At 38.7% G+C, this 24,014-nt stretch overlaps 1 protein-coding gene across 4 annotated transcripts in view; it reads left to right on the top strand.

Moving 5' to 3' along the window:
• cacna2d4 (calcium voltage-gated channel auxiliary subunit alpha2delta 4) overlaps positions 1-24,014 on the top strand; it is a 228,961-nt gene that overhangs the window by 77,133 nt on the left and 127,814 nt on the right. For all 4 annotated transcript variants that reach the window (XR_010006905.1, XR_010006902.1, XR_010006904.1 and 1 more), the window contains 4 exons: positions 3,190-3,283; positions 4,004-4,099; positions 14,279-14,406; positions 22,166-22,243. Coding sequence is in view for 1 of the 4 variants with exons in the window: in XM_008110464.3 (XP_008108671.1) it covers positions 3,190-3,283; positions 4,004-4,099; positions 14,279-14,406; positions 22,166-22,243 (396 nt within the window). In the remaining 3 variants the exon portion in view is untranslated. The remainder of the gene's footprint in view (positions 1-3,189; positions 3,284-4,003; positions 4,100-14,278; positions 14,407-22,165; positions 22,244-24,014) is intronic.

Below are 24,014 nucleotides of genomic sequence, written 5' to 3'. Positions count from 1 at the left end.
TTCCTGCTGGAGTCTTTTGCTTAAGTTGTTAAGAACAGACTTTTTATGATAGCTAGATATTTTTTCCTGGTTTTAACATCCAGAAGTACAGTAGAGTCTCACTTATCCAAGCCTCGCTTATCCAAGTTTCTGGATTATCCAAGCCATTTTTGTAGTCAATGTTTTCAATATATCGTGATATTTTGGTGCTAAATTCGTAAATACAGTAATTACTACATAGCATTACTGCGTATTGAAACTACTTTTTCTGTCAAATTTGTTGTAAAACATGATGTTTTGGTGCTTAATTTGTAAAATCATAACCTAATTTGATGTTTAATAGGCTTTTCCTTAATCCCTCCTTATTATCCAAGATATTCGCTTATCCAAGCTTCTGCCGGCCCGTTTAGCTTGGATAAGTGAGACTCTACTGTATAAAATTTGAATCAGGAAAGGGGCTAAATGAGATTATTGGTTCAAACTAGAATAGATTGGTTGAATCAGTGGGAACTACACAGATGTTAACGGTTCCTATTGTTTCAGTAGATTCTATTCTAGTCGGGAATAATTTCATTTAGTCCAAGATTCCTAATTTGCATGTCTTACCCAGAATCCCTTTATCAATACAAATACCAGTTGTTTCACTTCTTTTTCCAGATTTCCCCTTCATCTCTCCTGTTCATCTAACAATTCCTGCTGTTTGCACTACAACATGCTCAGAATCATATATATCCTGATATATTGGATCATAGAGTTGGAGTGGATCTCAAAGATCACAACATCCAAAACTTTGTGGATAGAGGAAATCCACTTCCCTAACACACCAATAGGTGGCCATACATCCCTTGTTTAAAAATCTTTAATGGAAGAGGCCTCGCCACCTTCCATGACCTCCTTTTCCATTCCTGAATCGCCTGTACTTTTAGGAAGGACTTCCTACTGTTTCTACATTTTTCTTTAGCATGTAATTTTAAACCTATTGGTTCAGGTTTTGCCCTGTGGAGCACCAGAAAACAAATTAACTTCATAATCTATCTGCTAACCCTTCGAATATTTGAAGATGGGAGTCATATCACCTCTTAATCATCCCTTCTCCAGGCAAAATGTATCAAACGATTTCATCAGTGTGCTGCTGTGGCCTAGTCATAATTAATTCTGACTCTGCCTTGATTTTCAAATTAATTGGAACTGGAACTGGCCTGGCCCATGCTTGGGCAGATGGTGACATCTACCTCTTGTCATTAATCTCCCAGCTCTTTTTGGCTGTTCAGAGGCACATTGCTTTCCTGAAAATGAAAGTTGAGCTTTTCACTCTCATGGCTTGATGGCTAGCAATCAGCTACTAATTTTCTATGTCTCTCATCTGTGTATCAATTGAACTTTTTAAAAGTTCATACTTCCCAATGTTACAGGCATTTCTTCTTATTTATTCCTGTCCATAAGCCATCAGGATTTGTGCTGTCTTGCCAACTAGTTAAGAAAGGCATTTAATAAACAGACCTTAGGAAACTGCCCTTATATTGAGCTTGCTGTCAATCTAGCCCAGTATTATTTCTATAATGTCGAAGATTTTAATGGCTGGAATCACTGGGTTGCTGTACGTTTTCTGGGCTATATGGTCATGTTCCAGAAGCATTCTCTCCTGACGTTTCATCCACATCTGTGGCAGGCATCCTCCAAAGTTGTAAAGTCTGTTGGAAAACTCACAGCAACCCATTATTGCTACTGAATGGCAGCATCTATCCAAAGTTTCAGATACGATTTTTTGCCGGAGATCCCTGGCAAACTCTAGTGGTCTCCCATTCATAACTAGACCTGACCCTGATAGGGTGCGGTTTCCCAAACTGAAGGTGGTATTTTATATGCTGCTTCTGATCCTCACTGTCATTTCCTACTCTCTGGCTATACTGTAATGATGCTGTTACAGTGCATAAATGGTCCAAACTCCATCCCCAACTGCATCATATCCTAAACTAGCAGAGCTTTGTGGCAGAATGTCACTTTGTTTCTGTTGGATTTTGGTTGTCGACAAGCTCCACCCAAGCAGTGCTCCTCACTGATGGTAAAGCACCAACAGAGGAGGACAAAATGAGATCTTTGCCCCCAAATAAGAATCCACCCCCATGAAATTTTCCTTCAGATCCAAAATGTCTAATATTGCAGAGAGTGAGAAACTGCGAATTATTCACATCTGGAACTTTCATATTTGTTGTGTTTGCACTCCCTTGATATCTTTGCCTTGCTCATTTCTTGTGATCGCTAAGCTGTACAGTAACGCCCCATATCCATAGAACTGGTATCAGTGGATTCATTTGTCTATGTCTGACAAAATATGTCCTCTATAGGTGTTTTCTAAGTCTTTCAACATGACTATGGTATTCTTGGGCTGGAAGTCCTTAATTGCATTAGGACTTGCTATTATCCATGGTTTTCTGTATCCACTCAACATCTGAGAACTTATATCCCACCATGGATATGGTGTTTTTGTATTGTACACAAAAAAAAGTTGTCAGGTTACTTTGATGCTTGAAATTTGGAGAGTGCAACACTTTTCATTGGGTGGCAGAAATCCTCATGTCCTTATCGTTCCCTCCATGGGGCATCAAGATGCCACCTCACTCCTTTCCAACTAACAATACTATGAGGATGTTTGTAGGATTGTATGCTAAGTCAAAGATTATATTATCTACGTGCAACATATGGAAACAAAATTTTAGTGGATCTCTTTTTAAATATCAATCTAGCTATGCTTTTATTTTACATACGCTTTCATTCATTCTTCACTCATTTATATGGCTATGGCTGTGTACTGACTTTTGTTCCAAGATAAATAAAATTTGACAACCTTCAACAAGTCTGTTATTTTCCTGTTTTTCTTCTCTTACCCTTATTTTGACAGTTAAATTTAAGATTAATTATGAGTATGTTAATTTAAATGTATGTGCCAAGTGTTAAATTCCAAATCTTCAGTAGAAAAATCTGTTAGTGAAGGAGCATTGTTTTACTTCCTTTTATGGATTATAGCTATCCTGCCAATGATTAACAAATGTAGCAGCTTGCAAGTTGTTTTTGTATCTACATAACAAGGCTAGATCTGTTTCTTAAAAAAAATTACAAGGCTAAAAAGGAACATAGTCCTTTTGTATCACAAAAGCAACTTTGTCTTTATACTGTCATTTAATTTATCTCTTAATTCTTCCTTTTGCCCAGGTGATGAGGAGTTGGTTCAAGAGGTGCTCTTTGATGCTGTAGTAACAGCGCCCATGGAGGCCTACTGGACAACCTTGGCTCTCAACTTGTCTGAGTAAGTTCGAGTTTTAAGACTGAAGATGAATCTTACCAATTATTACACAGGTTACATTAGTGAAAGAGTGGGAAATCTTTGGCCCTTCAGGACTTTTTGGATTATAATTCCCAGAAGCTGTTAGCATTAGCTGTGCTGGTTGGAGATTTGGCCTAAACTTTATGGAAGGTCAAATGCCCCCAACCGTGGGATGGTCTAATCTGGAGGAAATAAAAACATGAGTAAGATCCTTTACTTAAGCCTACTATTAAGAAGTGTTTAGAAATGCAACAACTACCTTTCTGGCAGAAGCCACTTTTGGGTCATATAACATCTATATTACATGAATATCCCCAGTCTTTGGTCTTCCAACCCTTCTACTGTTGTCAAAGTGTACATTACTTAAAGATATAGACAATTGAATTTGTCACCCTATACACATGCATAGTGTTTGCTCTAACACTGAGTTCGGGCTTTTGCTTTAACTGCATTTCACTTGGTTGGAAATTGCAATATAGAGCAGTGGTTCTCAACCTGGGGTCCCTAGATGTTTTTGGCCTACAACTCCCAGAAATCCCAGCCAGTTTACCAGCTTTTAGGATTTCCAGGAGTTGAAGGCCAAAAACATTTGGGACCCCAGGTTGAGAACCACTGCTCTGTATTGCAATTTCCAACCATTGATATAGAGGAATAGCCCTACTGAACCCTAACAGTCTTTCTCTCTGCAACTATGTCCAATAGTGAGACTGAAGGGGGAGTGGAGATAGCTTTTATGGGAACTCGGGCTGGTCTCATGAGAAGTTGCCTCTATGTTGGCTCTGAGAAACTCTCTAACAGGTAAGTCCTTTGAATGTACATTTCTCTGTTGCCCTTGTATATAGTTCAGGTTGATCAAGATAAAGAATGAACTAGCACCAAATTAATTGTTCAACAGTGGTACAATGTCTCCTTTCATGTTTGAATAATTATATAAGTTGTTAGAAACATTTATTTCTGAAATATATATTTTTTGAGAAAATTGTAAAGTTTCTTTAATATTGACCCAATGTAGGGCTTTCTATATTGTTTTTTGATGCATAAAATTGGTAAAACATCAGAATTGGTGGAAACTGGAGAAAAGAATGTTGGGCCTTCAGAAGTTTTTGGAATGCAAAAACGTTAGCCTTAGTTAGCAGGTTAAAGTTGATGGGATCTAACAACATCTGTAGGATGACATATTTGCAAACTCTGATATAGACTTCAATAGAAGGCACTTATGGTTCTCCTGGAAAAAGCAAAAAATAATTTTAGGATTGAACTGAACAATATGTTTATCAAGTTTTCGCCTAAGTGGTAAAAAATGTGTTTGTCAGAGGATATGATTGTCCTCACCTGTGTATATTGTATTTTGTGAGTGTTATTTTGTCATTGGCTTTAGGAAAATAAACATGAATTTAATTTGTAAGTCTGATCACTGAGGCATGTGTCTGTTATAGAGTGGGAAATGAATTAATCACACAAAATACATATTCTCGTTAATGTCTACTTTGACCTCCAGACTCTCTCCTAAAACTGGTCAGTGCTTCATTGAGTTTAGATCCCTATAACTATGGAATCATGGAGCCCAGATCCACGGTTTCACTTACTCATGCCTGGGAAAATGGTCTCTTTAGGAATTTACTAGATCCTCCAGGTTGTAGATCCTCACAAATGTGAAGATAGAACATCTCTCTAGAAAATTCCAGATCTTCTAATACAGCTCCTTTGTATGTATGTTATGTTTGAGGTATATGGATGTATTAAGAGTCTTTCCAATATGTTGAATATTTCAGGAGATTCTGAGCCTGAAGGACTGCAATTGTGAGCACTGACAGATGTAGATAAAGGCATTTCTTAAAGGGAAAACATGGATGAAGAAAGGGCAGTGATTCCCTGGGGACAGGTAGCAGAAAATAGGCACTGCCCTTGGTGAATAGAAGTATATTCAACGGAGCCTGCAGGAAGCTGAGTTTCTGTGTCAATGAGCATGTCTTCCAAGCAGGCTTTTCCTCTCTCTTTTCAAATAATGCCTTGTTAAAGACAGGAAGGAAATAATTGGCAACCCGTTGGCTGGCTATTCAGATACTCATTCATTGAGTACATGGATGCCTCCCACCTGCACAGTGAAACCTGTCAGTGCAGCAGTCTTTTTCTGGAGTAACTATATATCTCAGCTCGAACGTGATACTTGCTGCGGCTGCAGTATTCTCATCACCAGATCCCTTCCACTTACCTGTGGCAACATCTGTTAGTACATGCTCAATACAGACGTCTGAAACAACATCCCTCAGGTAACAGACATTACTACAGCTGCTCTTGCATAAAATGACTGGACATTCTGGTCGGAACAAGGGAGTCCCACGTTGAATGTCTTGTCTTATCATTCAAACAGCTTTTGGTGCGCTGACAAACCATCTCAGTCAAAACATTTAAAAAACATTTTGAGCAAGTCTGCTTAGCAGAATCACACAAGAGGGCAGGCAGGAAGTAGTGAACAATATGTATTTGTGGTTTGTGTAGACAGAGTGCAAATCCAATCAACTTTTACTGAGAGTTTGGTGTGAAAGCTGCACTTGAGCCGTTGTGGCAATCCAGTGGCGTTTCTCTGCTGCATGTATTTTAACATTGTATCAGCTCACTCCCGGGAGCAGAGTGTTAGAGCTGTTAGCTCCAGCTTCTGCTAACCTAGCAGTTCGAAAACATGCCAATGTGAGTAGATCAATAGGTATTGCTCTGGCGGGAAGGTAACGGCGCTCCATGCAGTCATGCCAGCCACATGACCTTGGAGGTGTTTACGGACAATGCTCTTCGGCTTAGAAATGGAGATGAGCACCAACCACCAGAGTCAGACATGACTGGACTTAACGTCAGGGAAACCTTTACCTTTACCTTTTATCAGCTTAATAGCGTTCCTTGTCTTCCTGTTGGATAAATGTTTAACAATGTTGCTGTGGAAATTCACACATTATAAGCATTTCTACCCAGCTTGACTCCCTAAAAGAAGCAATGGCTTTAGGTTGCAAGACCCAAACAGGGCATTTGATGACCAGGGCCCTGGGTGGTCTCTCATTCTTAGGGTCACTGGAAGTCAAAGTTGACTTGCTGTCAAATAATAACAAATAATAATATGCAGCTTGCCTAACAGAGCACACCCCACAGTAGCTACACTTTAAACAGCCTGCATACTACTCTGTGTGTATGTATGATGGCTTCAATTCCAACATGTTGCACGTGAGCAATCCAGGTTGTTTGGTGTGGACAACAGCTCCACCTAGTGAGGGAAAACATTACACTCTGGACCTTTGCCTGAGGGCTTAAATTCTTGTACAGTGAAGCATGCCATCTCTAATATTCAGAGAAATAGGTACAGTCATTCATTATTATTTTTTAAAAAATCTGAATTGGATTTGCTGCTTTTTGAAGAAGATTTATTTTTAGCCTGATTGACTTGCTTGAGTTGTGGCTGGTTAGATACCATCTCTATGGAGGCTCAAAAGCTGCTGTACCAGTAACAAGTAGAGAACAACAGACCTCATGCAGCAATGCAGAAACTCATCTGTTTCTGCATACATTATCTCATGTAAAACAAATATGCAGCAGCAGTATGCAAATGTCACCATGCGCTTGTGTCTTCCTCCTGAAGGGTACAGCCGATTGCGTGCTGCTGCTCCTTCCAGTCTCTAGATAAGGGCAATTTGCTATGTTTATGGTCTTCAGAGAAAAACAACTTACAAGGATGCAGGTGTAACTGTAGCAAGACCCTTCTGACCCTGTGCAGCAATTTCAATAGTCGTTTCATTTATGTATACACAAGATGAATTATATTTGCTCTTTATGTTGGCAAATGTCTAATTGACAAACACTTAGTAGCATTCAGCTCAAAGCTTTAATCTTCTCTCTTTCTGTCCCTGAAGGACAGGATTCTAGCATGGAGTTATTATTGTAGCATAATTAATGGGAACATCTTTTACCCAGAGCCTCAGCTGATGAAAGCAAGTCACTGAGCTTTTCAGGAAGAGACAAGGAGCCTGTCAAATTTAGCCATGAGTAAATTCTGCCACATTCTTCAGTGGGATTTAAGCATGACTAACTTTAGCTGGGTCAGGCCTGAAAAGTAGATGGCTCTTGAATTAAAATGGAGCCCTGCATTCATACATTAATTCTATTGATTTTATTACCCTGTTTCCCCGAAAATAAGACATCCCCAAAAATTAAGACCTAGTAGAAGTTTTGCTGAATTGCTAAATATAAGGCCTCCCCCGAAAGTAAGACCTAGCAAAGTTTTTGTTTGGAAGCATGGCCAGCGCCTGCCAAACAGAACACCAGAGCATGCAGGATTGGTAAATGTACATACCAGTTGTACATGGAAATAATGGTAGTAACAAGAAATTCTTGATAGGATTCACAGTTTATCTGGTTATGCTGGTTTGTGATGACAACTACTGTACAGTATATAATAAATGTTCATTTTTTTGTTCAACAATAAATCTGAATTCTTCTTCATGGAAAAATAAGACATCCCCTGAAAATAAGACCTAGTACATGTTTGGAGGCAAAAATTAATATAAGACACTGTCTTATTTTCGGGGAAACACGGTAGCAGGGAAATTGGGTTGGAGACTGAATGCTTTTCTACCAACAGAATGTGACCTAATGAGATATCCTGTATATACTCGAGTATAAGCCTAGTTTTTCAGCCCTCTTTTTAAGATGAAACAAGCTCCCCTCAGCTTATACTCGGGTGAGGGTCCTGGTTGGCTTATATTTGGGTCAGCTTATACTCGATAATATATGGTACATTTATTATTTTTCTCTATTATTATTGGTATTATTACATTTATTATTTTTCTTTATTATTGTTGCTACTATTACATTTAATTTACTCTATTTTAATTATTATTAATACATTTATTATTTCAGTCTGATATTATTATTATTATTGTATTTATTATTTTACTATATTTATTATTACTTGTATTAGTTTCCTGTATTGATTATTATTATTATTACATGTATTATTTTACTCTATTATTATTAAAAGGATACATAAGCACATTTACATTGAAGATGAGAATAATGGTTTGATCATATTTGGACAGTCTTATCTTAAATTTGAGCTTTATGTAAATATTCAAAAACATTTAACCTACTGATGCCTCAATTAATGTAATTTTATTGGTATCTATTTTTATTTCTGAAATTTACCACCCTCGGCTTATACTGGAGTCAATGTTTTCCCAGTTTTTTTGTGGTAAAATTAGGTGCCTCGGCTTATATTCGGGTCAGCTTATACTCAAGTATATATGGTAACCTGTTTCTCTTAACTCTGGGAGTATTTGTAAGAACATTTCTTCATACCATCGTCCCTCCATATCCACGGAGTCAATTATCCTCCCTACCTCAAAAATGCCAAAGAGCAAGCTTTGTTTTGCCATTTTAAAGTAGGAACACCATTTTACCGTGCCATTTTACTATGCCTCTGACAACAAAATATCTTTGGGTGGCCCTACTCCACTGGCAAACATCTCACATGAATAAATAGGATGTGAACTGCATTTACCATAGTTATAGCAGGCAATCATTTCTGTGAGGTGGGAGCTAGGAAAGGTAACAGAAGCAAGCTCAGAAATTGCTTGATGAATGAGTAACCAGTTCTATCAGTCTTTGATCCTTCTACCTCATGTCTCAGAACTTCTCGTTTGAGCCAGTTATTATGTGCCCCAATGTTTTGGTTTTGCCTATTGTGACATTTAGACATTTCTGTCAAATAATCCAATCCTGAATGTAAGAATGATGGGTACTGTGGATTCATTAATGTAAGATTGTGTATTGGTTCTGACTGGAAATGGATGACATTCAGAGAAATAGCAGGAACTTGGTACAAGAAGCTACAAAACTGAAAAGTTATCAATTTCCTATTATGCCTGTGTTTCTGTGTCACCTATTTCCAAGGCTCCCTGTTGGAGCCGTAATCAAAGTGCCTGTCAAGAACGCATTAACTATGTCACCACAATGGCTGGTGGAAAGCTCAATAGTGACATTAAAAAACCCATATAGCAGCAGCCTTATAAGGCAAACAGAGTTCCAAAAGATAAAATTGGAATTGGATGAAATGAGCTCTGTGTAATCCACCCAGCATTACATTGCTCTATTGTTGTAGTTCTAAAATACCCAAGATCAGGGTTTCTGAAGGGTTATGGGGAGAACAGAGTCCAACAGTAGCAGACATTTTATTTACATGAATGTTTTTCTTTTCTCACAACCAAGCTTTGCATCTCTTTATTCTACACACTTTCTTTCAACTGCAAAGAGAGTATCCTTAAAAATGTTAGGTGGACCTTTTACGTGACCAATACCCATGACAGCTTGAGGTGAAGAGTATAATAGATAGAAAAAAGTCCATTGAGTTTAATGGGATTTAAAGGTAAGGTAAAGGTAAAGGTTTCCCCTGACATCAAGTCTAGTCGTGTCTGACTCTGGGGGTTGGTGCTCATCTCCATTTCTAAGCCAAAGAGCTGGCCTTGTCTAAAGACACCTCCTAGATCATATGGCAAGCATGACTGCATGGAGCGGCAGTACCGCAGAAGCAGTACCTATTGATCTACTCACATTTGCATGTTTTTGAGCTGCTAGGTTGACAGAAGCTGGGGCTAATAGCGGGAGCTCACTTCACTCCCCAGATTTGAACCGCCAACCTTTTGGTCAGCAAGTTCAGCAGCTCTGCGATTTAACCCACTGCACCACCAGGGGTTCCTAATGGGATTTGCTCCCAGACAAATATGTATTTCAGGATTAGGCAAAATGTGATCCCCACTGCTACTGATATTTGCTGATGCTGCATTTCAAAATACCAAGGAGTGAAGGATATAACAAGAAGTATTCTCTTCAAAACATGGCTTTCTTTTAAAGCAAGGGATAGAGCTCCTTTGCAACTAACTTAGTTTTGACATGGAACTCTTCCCTCACCATCAGATGGATGTGCAGCATCATGAATTACAAGCTGCATAGTAGCCATGGTGGGGTCTGGGGTCTCCAGGGGATTGGCTGGCAGACACGCTGATGTTATCTATCCTCAGCATAGGATTGCTGCCTAAGAATGGCAGCATAAAAAGATGTACGATAAATAGAACCTTTATCTCTTCTTCCCTCTGTGTTATTCCTTTGTGCTTTACTACATCTTGTTTACTCTCACATTTACAAAAAAGCAGCAGACAAAAATTAAATGCCATAACTTAGAAGTAAGGCCTGGCACTGACTTAGACAGACTAGAGCTGATGAAAAGGAAATAATCTTTATTTAGTTTGTAGAGTGCAAATACAGTATTCATATCAGAGAAACAATCAACATTGTTCTTCCTTGACAAAAAGTCTTTAAAATCAGATTATCTGGAATATTTTTGTGATTGTAAGCGCAGGTTTAGCATGTTTGCAATGTGATCTTGACTATGTGATCTTGACTACTCTTGACTGCTTGACTACGGATTGGGATTACTGTCTATGTTTTAAGTTATTTTAACTTTTGTAAGATGTGTTATTATACTGTGATTTTATTGTGTTACTGTTTTTATTGATGTAATACTGTTTTGGGATTGTCCCAGTGTAAGCCGCCCCGAGCCCTTCGGGAGATGGAGCAGGGTATAAATTGTTGTTGTTGTTGTTGTTATTATTATTATTATTATTATTATTATATTATGGAGCCCCTGGTGGCGTAATAGGTTAAAGCCTTGTAACCTGAAGGTTGGATTGCTGACCTGAAGGCTGCCAGGTTCGAATCCCACCCAGGGAGAGCACAGATGAGCTCCCTCTATCGGCTCCAGCTCCATGCGGGGACATGAGAGAAGCCTCCCACAAGGATGGTAAAAACATCAAAACATCCGGGCGTCCCCTGGGCAACGTCCTTGCAGACAGCCAATTCTCTCACACCAGAAGTGACTCAGGTTGCTCCTGACACAATTTTTTTTTATCTAATTAGGTTTTATGTTCCCATGAATTTTTAAAAAAAATCAAATTATAACCTGGGTTTAATTATTATTTTCTTTTTTTAAATCACTGAAGGGTAAAGTGTGGTTAGTGGTGAGTACTAGGACTGGGGGCACCAGTAAATGTTAGCTATTGTAAGTTACATTTCAGAGGAAAGCAATGGCAAATCACCTCTAAGTGTTTGTTTTTTACCTTAAAATTTCAAAGTGTTGCCAAAAGTCAGCAGGTAACTTAAAGCAATACATATGCATGCACACACACATTCTCAACATAGGGCTTAAGAATGTCCCATGAACATAGGAATGATGGTGATAGATTGATCTGGTTACTTCTCTGCTATTAGCAAAGCAAGTTATCTCAATGAATCAATTAGATAATGGTAATTTTATTGATCTAAACAGCTTTTGTGGATTCCAGACACTCAATAATCAGAGGAACAGATGAATGTAATTTCTCTGTATATGATGTACATACCCAAGAGCCAGTCTAGTTTAGTGGACGGATCATTGAACTGTCTAGAGAGTAGGGTTTGAATCCCCACCAAGCAATGGACATCCACTGGGCGATCCTGGACAGGCCACACGCTCTCGATCTTAGAGAAACACAAGGGCAACCCCTCTCTGAACAAATTGTATCAAGCAAATTCTGTGATAGATTCGCCTTGGGGCCGACATTACTCAGAATGATTTGACAGCACCCAAGAATCCCAAGGAGCTCTAATAAACCAGGAGTTCCTACAGTATTGTCACACACAAGGATTTTGCTCTGAACATTTTGTTCCCATCTCTTACTTTGATTGCTTCATGTGCTTTTAAAATAGCAAGAGCTCCTAATGTGAAGAGGGAAACAGACCTTTTTACATAGCCAAAAGACCAGCTTGTGAGCTTAACATGTCTCTCCAAATCTCCCCTGATAGACACAATTCACTTTTTCTGTCCTTAAATGTTTGTACAGCATAGCTACGAGCTGTTTAAAAAAACAAGAACTGTCCTTCTGTGTGGTAGTTCTGTAATGGATGATGAAGTCACTCTCATTTCTACACATAGTCTGGTTTTTAAAAAGCGATTTATGATTTTTAAAAAAAATAAAAGATGCATTTGATTTTTCATTTCACCTTGTAGGTAGTTATTGTTCTCATTAGTGTTCAAGGGGCACTGGTGAAAACAATAATAGAAAATGAATAAAACTGGCAAGACCATTCCTGCATATTCCTTGCCTAAGAAAACCTATAAAATTCATGTGGTCGTCAAGTCAACAGGCAACTTGAAGGCACATACACACACACAATAGAAGGCAGTGTAGTATAAGAGTGTTACGCTATACAGAAGTAAGTCAAACGTTGTGCATGTGAGGTTTGCTGCTAAGTAACTGCAATGTTTAGACTGCACTATGAACCAGGACATCTTCGGTTCAAAACAACTTTCTTTTCTGCCATGACCTCACCATCTGCAGTGTCACTCCTTGTATTAATCAATTGAAGTGGATGTGCTGAAAACAAAAATAGCTGCATAAAGAAATTTTTCCTTATAGCAAGAAGGGACCCACAAGGTATGCAGAAAAAGCCCTTTGTTGGCCAGAGTATCCCATTTAGTTTATCCTTGAACTGCAGCCATTCACATACTTAGTGTGTTCCAGGTATGTTGGACCAATTAATTGGAAGGCATTAGGCTAAAGAACAGTTTTTCTTCAAGTCAGGGCTGACAAATTAAACTGTAAGATGTGATTCTATATTGATTGCTGACCATATATAACACATACACACATATATACATAAATCCACATTTCTAAAAATGTGCAGAGAGATAAACAGAGTTTGAAAGTACTGGAGATCTCCAAGGAAATGATAAAACCAATTTGAAAGCAGGAATATTTTGTGATTTGGGTCGGTATAGATTATTGAGAGAATAATTTGCGAAGAATGGGTATCCTGACCTGGTCAGCACAGGAAATAGCAGGGTTATGGCTTCCAAACATGATGTAGGAAAGAAACTAATGTGTGCCCAGCTAGGAGGGAAGATTAGGAAACATGATACAAGAGAAAGCTATCGCTACAACAGGGAAACTGACTGTGAGTTAGTTAAAGCAAGCAAGCTGATGCAATAGATATTGGAGCAATGCAAACCAGGCAGTAACTGTAGGCCTTGCTTTTGTGCATTTTCTAGTACTTTCTTAGAAGCTCTGATTTTCCAAACATTTGTCACCTGGAAGACATTTTCCTGGGAGAGCACTATGGGCGGTTCCACACAGCACTTTAATGTGAGTCCAATCGGGTTTTAAAAACCCGATTGGACTCATATGGAAGTTTGCACACACCCCAGAAAGCTCATGTTTTTCTGGGGTAGGTGTCTAGATGCCATGCCAGACTTGAAACTGAATGGAAGTGCTACAGATTTGTGTATGCTGCGGGGCCTGTGAAGGGGTTTCTTGTCTAGATGCACAGCAAAACCGACAATATATAAACACAAAGAACATAGGGGGATAAACAAAGAAGCAAAAATGTAGCACTTTGGTAAGCAAAAAAACATTTAAACAGTTTGCCTGTAATTCCATTTAGAAATAATTGTAATCTTTTAAGATGTCTTGCAGTGGTTCTCAACCTGGAGGTCCCCAGATGTTTTGGCTTTCAACTCCCAGAAATCTTAACAGCTGGTAAACTGGCTGGGATTTCTGAGAGTTGTAGGCCAAAACACCTGAAAACCCACAGTTGAGAGTGTGTGTGAGCAAGCAAAATGAATGGCGCTTTTAAAACAGTGGAGCAAAGGGAAAAAAAGGAATAGTCAAAGTAGATGTGAAAAAAAGATCTCTGATAAGATCTTTTAGCCTCACATGGTTTTATTAAAAGCAGACTGTGAGCTCTAGAAACTGACAGAAATCTAAAAGGGAGACATCTTTGCACAACATATTTTATCGTATCTAAAAAGACTTGTAAATATTTACGAAGTGATTTGAAGGATGTTTTACAGCATAATAGGATTCCTAAAGAAGAGAAAACACATTTTGTTTTTTTCCCCTTTTCCAGTAAGTTCTTGACCCGTGAAGATAAGGAGAATATTTTCACCATGGACCACTTCCCCCTTTGGTACCGTCGAGCAGCTGAACATCCACCAGGAAGCTTTGTTTACAGCATTTCTTTTGAAGAAATTTCAGGTACACAATCTCTTTTAACACAGTAAAAAAGTCGATCGATTTTTCAACACTATTTCACTCCCAGCTGAACAATAGCAAATTCTTGCCCACGGTTCTCTATTTGTATAGTTGTCTTCCTCTTTTTCTTTTTCTATTCAAGCAAGCATTGTTTAAATGGATGGAAGTGCCATATGTTTTGTCACCACTGATACTTTGTGCCTCCCCATCTTCTGCCTACAGGAAAATTATTGGGCCATGGGCGAGGCAGGGGAATTGGTGAAGACTAAAGCAGACAGCTCACATATTAATGAGAGTTGTGTTTGTACTTGGAGTGGATGCAAAAGACTTGAGCTCCTTTTTTGGATGGATAGTTGTGCTATTCTCATTGCATATACTTTTTGTGCATATACGTTTCTGTGCGTCAGAATTGTGCCTGCTGTTTTGTGTATACTTGTCTGCACAGTGACCTATATATGTAGGATTGAACATTTTCTATGCATCGCAACAACAGCAAAGAGGCACAGATTTATGCTCAGATACCCTACATATGTAAGGTTGGACGCTCAGATATATCAGAGAAGACAAGATTTTTAAACCTCATGAAATGCAGGCATGGTGAAGGCCCAGGAATTAAAATCCTATCCTCAACCAAACAATTTTGCCTGAAAGTCATCTTACTCTTCAAGATATTAGTATTCTGGATGGAGGATTGAAGCTGTGAAGACAGAGGAGAGTGGTGGGCAGACCTATTAATCATTGCAATTACTTGGCAACAGGTGGTATGTTGCATAGATGATATCTTAGTGCCTTTGAAGATAAGAATGTGTTTTTCATAGTTTTAGTGTACATTTCAGCTTTTCTGCTTAAAAAAAAGACTGCTATGGCACCATCAGATTTCAACCTTTGCCGTAGCAGTGTAGTAATGTCGGTTTTGCTCACCATGAAAAATGACACAGCAAAGGGTACATCAAAGCAGCCAAAATTAGCCCTACGCAGAGGTGCTTTGAGGGCAGTGTGTGCCATATGCTTCCATTAATCAAGCAGTAGGTGTGACAAAATTGCACCAAAGTAATGGATGGATTGTGAGGCAGCATGCTCAGGTTTGGAAAGGAGAACTGCACATGCAAGTCTATCAGTCACTTAACAATTTGACATGTGTTTACCCCCAAGGTTGTACATGTCAGGTAACCATTAGAAACCCTTTTATTCTCTTTCCCCAAGTCTACAGCTAGTTTTCAGTGGATAAAAATGCCTGTAACTGAATTCGGGTGGGGGGGGGGATCAGTAATGTCAGTTTTTTAACCAGCCTTAATGTTTCAGTGCAAAGTCTTGGAGTTCACAGCTTCAGGAACTAAAAGAAGAGATCATTTTGTTAAATGAGCAATAACAGCAACCAAAGAATAAAAGGGGAGATCTAGTTTGATGTCTGGAAACTACATGGCTGTTTAAAATTACTTTGAAATGCTTATCTCTGGTCTTTTGCTCAACCCTTCTGTGCTTTGGCACTGTCATCTCAAAGCACAATGCTTCAGCTGTAAGGCTTTTTTCAGCTTAATAGTGGGAGGGAGAAGAAATCAGCAGTGAGGAAGACAAGATTTGGTGGGGAGGGTGAGGAAGAACATGAACCAGGCTGTAGAAATGTGTATATATGCATGCAATTTGAGACAAAGCCCCTAAACTCTGCTTTCCTCGTTGGAAATAAGAAGTAACAGAAACAGGTTCTATTTAGTAACAGAAATAGAATGGTTCGCTGCTACTTTAATGAACATGTGAACATGTAATGTATTTGTTGAATACATATGAATCTGGTTTGGCACTAAGTGAGGTCTATCCAAAGTCACACATACGTGCACTCTTTAGAGGAAGTGAAAATCCTTATAGGTAAATTAACTCTTTGGACCCATTTCATAATTTCTGGAGGCTCTCTATGCTTTATATAAAATGTTATCTTGAAGCAATAAATTACAGCAGAAAAAAACCTCCCAGATAATTGGAGACATATCCAAAGGACACCTATTAATATTAATATTCGCTGTGAGAATTAAATGCATATGAGGAGGAATTTATGAGAGCCAGAATAGAATGTGAGTAGAGATTGGCAAGAGTGGGGGATTGCATATGCATATCTCAGTCAAAAGGGCTTTCCAGGTTTTTATGCATTTCAATTCAGCCTGCAAAGCATGCTTAGCCAAATTTGACAGAGAGAACAAAAAACAAACAAAATAATATTACACTGTAGAGGTTTTGCTTGCATTTAGCTTTGTTACACTCTCTTGAAAACTCTGTTTCCAACCAGAGTATGAAGGTTATTCTCAACTACTTTTCAATTGGGCCATGGATATATTAAAATATATATTTATGGGGCATGGTATGGTAAGGAAATGTCATTTTATTCTTGTTATGTTTTTCCCCTGGGGTTATAATATGTAAAAGGTTAAAGTCCAGAAGCTGGAATTAGCAACATGGCCAGTGAATGAACTTAAATCTCATATTTCCTCTGCTTTCTGTTGTTTCTATATGTATAACTCACCAGAACATCACATGGCATCTGCTGGAGGCTTTTGGTGTCCTTTGCCTGTCCCTAAAATTGCACATAGGACTGAGTCAGGGAGGGAGAGAGGATTTTTGAATGCTACAAGGACAATGTTGAGGCATATAAATCTAACTGGAATGAGAGTCCTTGAAATGAGTATATTTTCCCTTAGGTCTATGTAATGTCCTTCCACAAATCAACTTAATTTTGGTTTTTTTAAAAAAAATGTACAAGACCTTGAGTTGAAGCTAGATGCAGCTGCAAAGTCATGTTCAGGACACATTGAGTGATCAAGACAAGAATGAAATGAAATGACAAGTTCTGGAATTGTGAAGAAAGAAAAAGGAATCCCTTCATGTTGAGACAGGACATTTTGTAAGGCAATACTCTGGGAAAGAATAGAAATAAGAAAAAATGTGTGTTCAGAAACGGTGACCTGAAGAATGTTCTTGTTCTCACAGAAAACAGACCAGTTGCACAGCACAATGAAATATAAACAAATTATCCTACACTGATTCTGTTCCTCCCAAACAGCAGACTCTAGGAGATGATCCTTTTCATCAACTTCAGACTGTATTTGGGGTGCTGATATGGCTGAACCCACCTTGGTACTACAGTGACAACATCTTGCACATAGAAGAGTAGATGCCAAGGGAAAGAGATCAAGCTTAGTCTTTTCCTCAATAGTTTTGTGTTGAGTGATTTGGGTTTTTTTTTAGATATACAAAAGCACATTCAGTCATTGAACCCCAACCTGCAACCTCAAATCCGATAGATAAATAATAATAATAATAATAATAATAATAATAATAATAATAATAACTTAATTTTTATACCCCGCCTCCATCTCCCCAAAGGGACTCGGGGCGGCTTACATGGGCCCAAGCCCGGGTAATTACAATAATCAGAAGATAAAAACACATCAAAATAAAATACAATTATACACATTAAGCATAGTAAAAATGACAATGTCATAGTGTAAGTAAAGGTAAAGGTTTCCCCTGATGTTAAGTCCAGTCGTGAATGACTCTTGGAGTTGGTGCTCATCTCCATTTCTAAGCCGAAGAGCCGGCGTTGTCCATAGACACCTCCAAGGTCATGTGGCCGGCATGACTGCATGGAGCGTCGTTACCTTTCCGCCGGAGCGGTACCTATTGATCTACTCACATTTGCATGTTTTCGAACTGCTAGGCTGGCAGGAGCTGGGGCTAACAGTGGGCGCTCATTCCGCTCCCGGGATTTGAACCTGGGACCTTTTGGTCCACAAGTTCAGCAGCTCAGTGCTTTAACACACTGAGCCACCAGGGGCCCTATGTCATAGTGTAAGTAAACATAATTTAAAAACCTGAATATTATTTTACCGCATCATCTGCTGTTTGAAAAATATAGCCTTTACTGTATCATAGTTATTCTGATATACCAGTGCATTGGGCTTGAGATACCTATTCCATGATTAAAACGACCTGAACAGGATGATTGTCAAAAATTCTCCTGAAATCTTCAGTTTATGACATTAGGGGGCTGACTCTTTCTTAAAGAATGACACATGGAACTGTTAATTCAACCTCTCCTTTGGCAAATCACATACAATTATGGCCCTTTGTTGATGAACTGAATATTTGCTGACAAGGGGAAATGTTCAGGCTGACTTAATGCATTTACTGAGACATGGAAGAGAATTCTGGCCGGTATAATAGTTTTAATAGGACATAGAAAAAATATGATAAAGCCAGGGCACGTTACAAAGTGATGCAATGAATGGCTTAACAGATGCAGCTCTTGCTGACCATTAACTTCTGTGGGATCAAGCTGAGACTTGCTTAAATCGTATTTCCATATATGAACCTATACAAGTCCTAACATCCTATGGTGAGGGCTTTCTCTCACCCTTACCACCTTCAAAGACCTTTCTGGTGAGGATACAGGAGGGAACATTTTCAGTGATTGTGGAGAGTCTTTTTAGATCTGTGTGCTGTATTTTTAACTTTAAAATGATTTTGTACCTTTTAATATTAATGGCACTTCAATATAACATCATGCTTAATTGTGTTTTAACTTTTTATCATTAGACTTTTAGCTTTATATTGATTTAATCTTGCGGTAAGCTACGATGGGTCACATGTCAGGTGAAAGGTGGAATATATAAAAAAATACATGTTTGCATTTTCAATACTGAAATATTGGGTGTATGATAAAATAGATATATACCCAGTGACAACATCTTGCACATAGAAGAGTAGATGCCAAGGGAAAGAGATCAAGCTTAGTCTTTTCCTCAATAGTTTTGTGTTGAGTGATTTGGGTTTTTTTTTAGATATACAAAAGCACATTCAGTCATTGAACCCCAACCTGCAACCTCAAATCCGATAGATAAATAATAATAATAATAATAATAATAATAATAATAATAATAATAATAACTTAATTTTTATACCCCGCCTCCATCTCCCCAAAGGGACTCGGGGCGGCTTACATGGGCCCAAGCCCGGGTAATTACAATAATCAGAAGATAAAAACACATCAAAATAAAATACAATTATACACATTAAGCATAGTAAAAATGACAATGTCATAGTGTAAGTAAAGGTAAAGGTTTCCCCTGATGTTAAGTCCAGTCGTGAATGACTCTTGGAGTTGGTGCTCATCTCCATTTCTAAGCCGAAGAGCCGGCGTTGTCCATAGACACCTCCAAGGTCATGTGGCCGGCATGACTGCATGGAGCGTCGTTACCTTTCCGCCGGAGCGGTACCTATTGATCTACTCACATTTGCATGTTTTCGAACTGCTAGGCTGGCAGGAGCTGGGGCTAACAGTGGGCGCTCATTCCGCTCCCGGGATTTGAACCTGGGACCTTTTGGTCCACAAGTTCAGCAGCTCAGTGCTTTAACACACTGAGCCACCAGGGGCCCTATGTCATAGTGTAAGTAAACATAATTTAAAAACCTGAATATTATTTTACCGCATCATCTGCTGTTTGAAAAATATAGCCTTTACTGTATCATAGTTATTCTGATATACCAGTGCATTGGGCTTGAGATACCTATTCCATGATTAAAACGACCTGAACAGGATGATTGTCAAAAATTCTCCTGAAATCTTCAGTTTATGACATTAGGGGGCTGACTCTTTCTTAAAGAATGACACATGGAACTGTTAATTCAACCTCTCCTTTGGCAAATCACATACAATTATGGCCCTTTGTTGATGAACTGAATATTTGCTGACAAGGGGAAATGTTCAGGCTGACTTAATGCATTTACTGAGACATGGAAGAGAATTCTGGCCGGTATAATAGTTTTAATAGGACATAGAAAAAATATGATAAAGCCAGGGCACGTTACAAAGTGATGCAATGAATGGCTTAACAGATGCAGCTCTTGCTGACCATTAACTTCTGTGGGATCAAGCTGAGACTTGCTTAAATCGTATTTCCATATATGAACCTATACAAGTCCTAACATCCTATGGTGAGGGCTTTCTCTCACCCTTACCACCTTCAAAGACCTTTCTGGTGAGGATACAGGAGGGAACATTTTCAGTGATTGTGGAGAGTCTTTTTAGATCTGTGTGCTGTATTTTTAACTTTAAAATGATTTTGTACCTTTTAATATTAATGGCACTTCAATATAACATCATGCTTAATTGTGTTTTAACTTTTTATCATTAGACTTTTAGCTTTATATTGATTTAATCTTGCGGTAAGCTACGATGGGTCACATGTCAGGTGAAAGGTGGAATATATAAAAAAATACATGTTTGCATTTTCAATACTGAAATATTGGGTGTATGATAAAATAGATATATACCCAGTGACATTGTCATAGTTTTGGACAGCATCCCTTTTTGAAAAATGAACAAACATGAGCTTCAAGACATTTACACAGACCATACATGACAGTTCCCTTAGTCATGTTTAAGAACAGCTTGAATGACACAAGCAGAAGGGGGAAAGTAAGTATTACCATGGAGCATCTTTAACTAAATTCCATAAAAGCTGCAGGCAGTTCTGTGGTTGTCCCTAGCAACCAGTTAGGCTTACCTGCATCCCTTCCAGCTAAAGCCCATGGTATTTATTTCTGTGAAATTTCATTAGTAACAATAGTTGGAACTCATAATAGTTTCCTGTTAAGGATATTTAGGGTCCCATTTCAGGGAATGGAATTGATGTCTGAAGCAGTACACACACTGACTATTTCTCGGAAACCGTCACAGGCAATTTTACAGCTCACTATACATGAATGTAGAAAGAGAGATTTCAGTTGAGTCCTTTGGTTGTTGCCAGAGAAGATCTGAGTGATTTTTCTTCAAAGTGAGATTTTCCCCAGCATTTAAGTCATTAGAATTTTCTAAGAAGAAAACCACAGATCGGGCTAGTTCATCAATAAACCGGGAGGAATATTGGTTTACTTTGGCAGATGCAACTATAAAAAATAACTATTACAGTAGAGTCTCACTTATCCAACATAAACGGGCTGGCAGAATGTTGGATAAGCGAATATGTTGGATAATAAGGAGGGATTAAGGAAAAGCCTATTAAACATCAAATTAGGTTATGATTCTACAAATTAAGCACCAAAACATCATGTTATACAACAAATTTGACAGAAAAAGTAGTTCAATACTCAGTAATGCTATGTAGTAATTACTGTATTTACGAATTTAGCACCAAAATATCACAATGTATTGAAAACATTGACTACAAAATGCGTTGGATAATCCAGAACGTTGGATAAGCGAGTGTTGGATAAGTGAGACTCCACTGTACTACAAATTAAAAATCCAGTAATTCCAATTAAAGTAATATCACTGATAATTTAGGCTCAGAACTGATTCTGAAAGGTTTGTTTTAGATCTAGTTCGGCAACTCACATAGCAATGCTGTGTCTATACCAATTCTGGCTTAGGTAGAAGAGCAAATGTGTGCCTAGTTTCACATGGGGAAAATTGCTATATGTAGACAGCAGGGGAATCATCTGAGGCTAGCCACATCCCATACTTTTTAGTTCCTTGAATACAGGATTTTTCTGGTGTAGTACCAGTCAACTGAATCATCACCAACACTCTCAGAAAACACACCATCTATATTTGAGTTTGCCACCTCAGCTGCTGTCTGTGAGGATGAGGCCTCCATCTTCCCCGTGTTTGAGTTCTGTGCTCAGTTGGGAAAGGTGTTGGCAGTGTCACCATTCAGAAACCCACGTCCCTATGGGCTCAGGTATTGAATATGTTACATTTATTTCTTGACAGAAGGAGGTCTGCCCGAGGCGGTAACAGTGAGCACATCCGTGGCTGTGACTGTGGAGGGAAAGACAGGAATCGCTGCAGGTAGGAGCTTGTTTCAATTCACTTGAGGCGTAATGTTGGGGATATCATTTCATGCAAAAAAGATCCACACACACCCTTTTAGCATAAAATATCAACACTAGGAAAATCCGTTTCATTTCCAAAAATCGGAACAAAAAACCGCAAAAATTGTGTTTGTGTAATTGCTCATATGTATAGTTTCAGCGACATGTTGTTTTCAGCAAATGAAACCTATGTTTTTTTTTCTGATTTTTTTTACAAGTCCACTTTTCACCCTCTATGCTCCCAAATAAACATGAAACTCCATGCTCCCAAATGAAAACTAACAAATATAGCGGGGAAAACATTGGTTAATTTTCATTGAGGAACATGGAGCAGATATGGCTGAAAAGGATAAACGTCTGGGATCTTTAACATCTCTGGAAAGCATAATTTGCTTTTTTGGTGAAAGAATTACTATATTAAAAAAGCAATTTTCAGAATAAAAACTAAAATGTTGAGTTAATTCTATTTTTTATGTTTTTGAACATTTCACCTGGTAGAGGCTTTCTTCTGCAGATAAATATACAGTTCAGTTTCTTTCACATACATCATGCTTTTGTTGTCTCCTTGAAGTGTCATTCCCCGCTCTGAAATCAAGTTGTAAAAGTAGTGTAATGCTTGGTGAGTCAACGCAAGGTAGACATCAGGAAAAAAGAGGAGACATTTCTTGGAAGAGTAGAGTATAAATAAAGCAAAAAAAGAACCCATTACAACAGTTGCTAAAGCTGACTTCAGACATTTCAAAGTCTTAACAGCCGAATGCTTAGTCACTTACTTTTTTTCTGGTGGTAGTTATCTGTAACATCTAAAGAAGAACCGCATACATAGAAGCAGATGACATAATATAGGTTTATGTGAATTTCAATTTGCTATGAAGGAGTTGAAGGGAGATGAAGAAAGGGCTCTAGCAAATATTTCATCTGGCCTAGAACTGTGTTGGAAATGGGTTGGAAGGTGGTGGAGGCTGAAGTATCAAGATGGGATTGTCCACCTACCCTTTTTTTTATTCCGGCACTGTAGGAACACATCTGGATTGGGTTAGTGTATGGGGGCATGACAGTTTGCTTGGTGGCAAGTGTTAGCATTTTTAAAAAACATGTTCATGCCACTTGCTGGAGTATGTGTATATGTTTAATATTAGTTCATCCAATTCATTGTTTTATTAATAATAAAGCGCACTGGGACTACTACCTGCTCTCCAGACATGCCTTGGCATGAGATCAGTAATGAAGGGGTAGACTCAGACCCTTAATGTTGAAAAGAAAAAACATGTTTCTCTCTTTGGGTCCACCACCACTACCTTCCAGCTAAAAGTCCTTCTGGCAAAGCTGCTTGTTCTGGGTTTAGGACAAGGTACCCAGCCTTATGACCAATGATGAGGGAATCGCTTGGGCTACCACCTCCACGTCCATTGCAAAGCTAGGGACCTCGTTCTGATCTCAGACCAAGTGACTTTGGATGCAGGATTATGACAGGGATCACTTGGGTGGGAAGATGGCAGGAATATAAATGAGAAGAGAAAGCGCAATGGAAGGGCAAAGAGCTGTTGCCCACCAGGGATTGGTTTTCTTCTCCCTGTGTGGCAGTGGGTCAAGAAACTCTTTTTCATGGAGCCAAAGAGAGGAAGAGGAGATTCCCTCCTCTCCCCTTTTTTGTTGTCCTTCATTCTCCACTTTTCTTCCTTTTTCTGTCCACCCTTCCTCAGCCTCCCATTGTTGTGCACTTGGTGTATCTCCAGTTGCATTAGTCT

The sequence above is a fragment of the Anolis carolinensis genome, chromosome 5, assembly GCF_035594765.1.
Source record: "Anolis carolinensis isolate JA03-04 chromosome 5, rAnoCar3.1.pri, whole genome shotgun sequence".
NCBI classification, from domain to species: Eukaryota; Metazoa; Chordata; class Lepidosauria; order Squamata; family Dactyloidae; genus Anolis; species Anolis carolinensis.
Note: the sequence above shows the minus strand (reverse complement) of the source record. Positions and strands in the feature narration are given on the sequence as shown.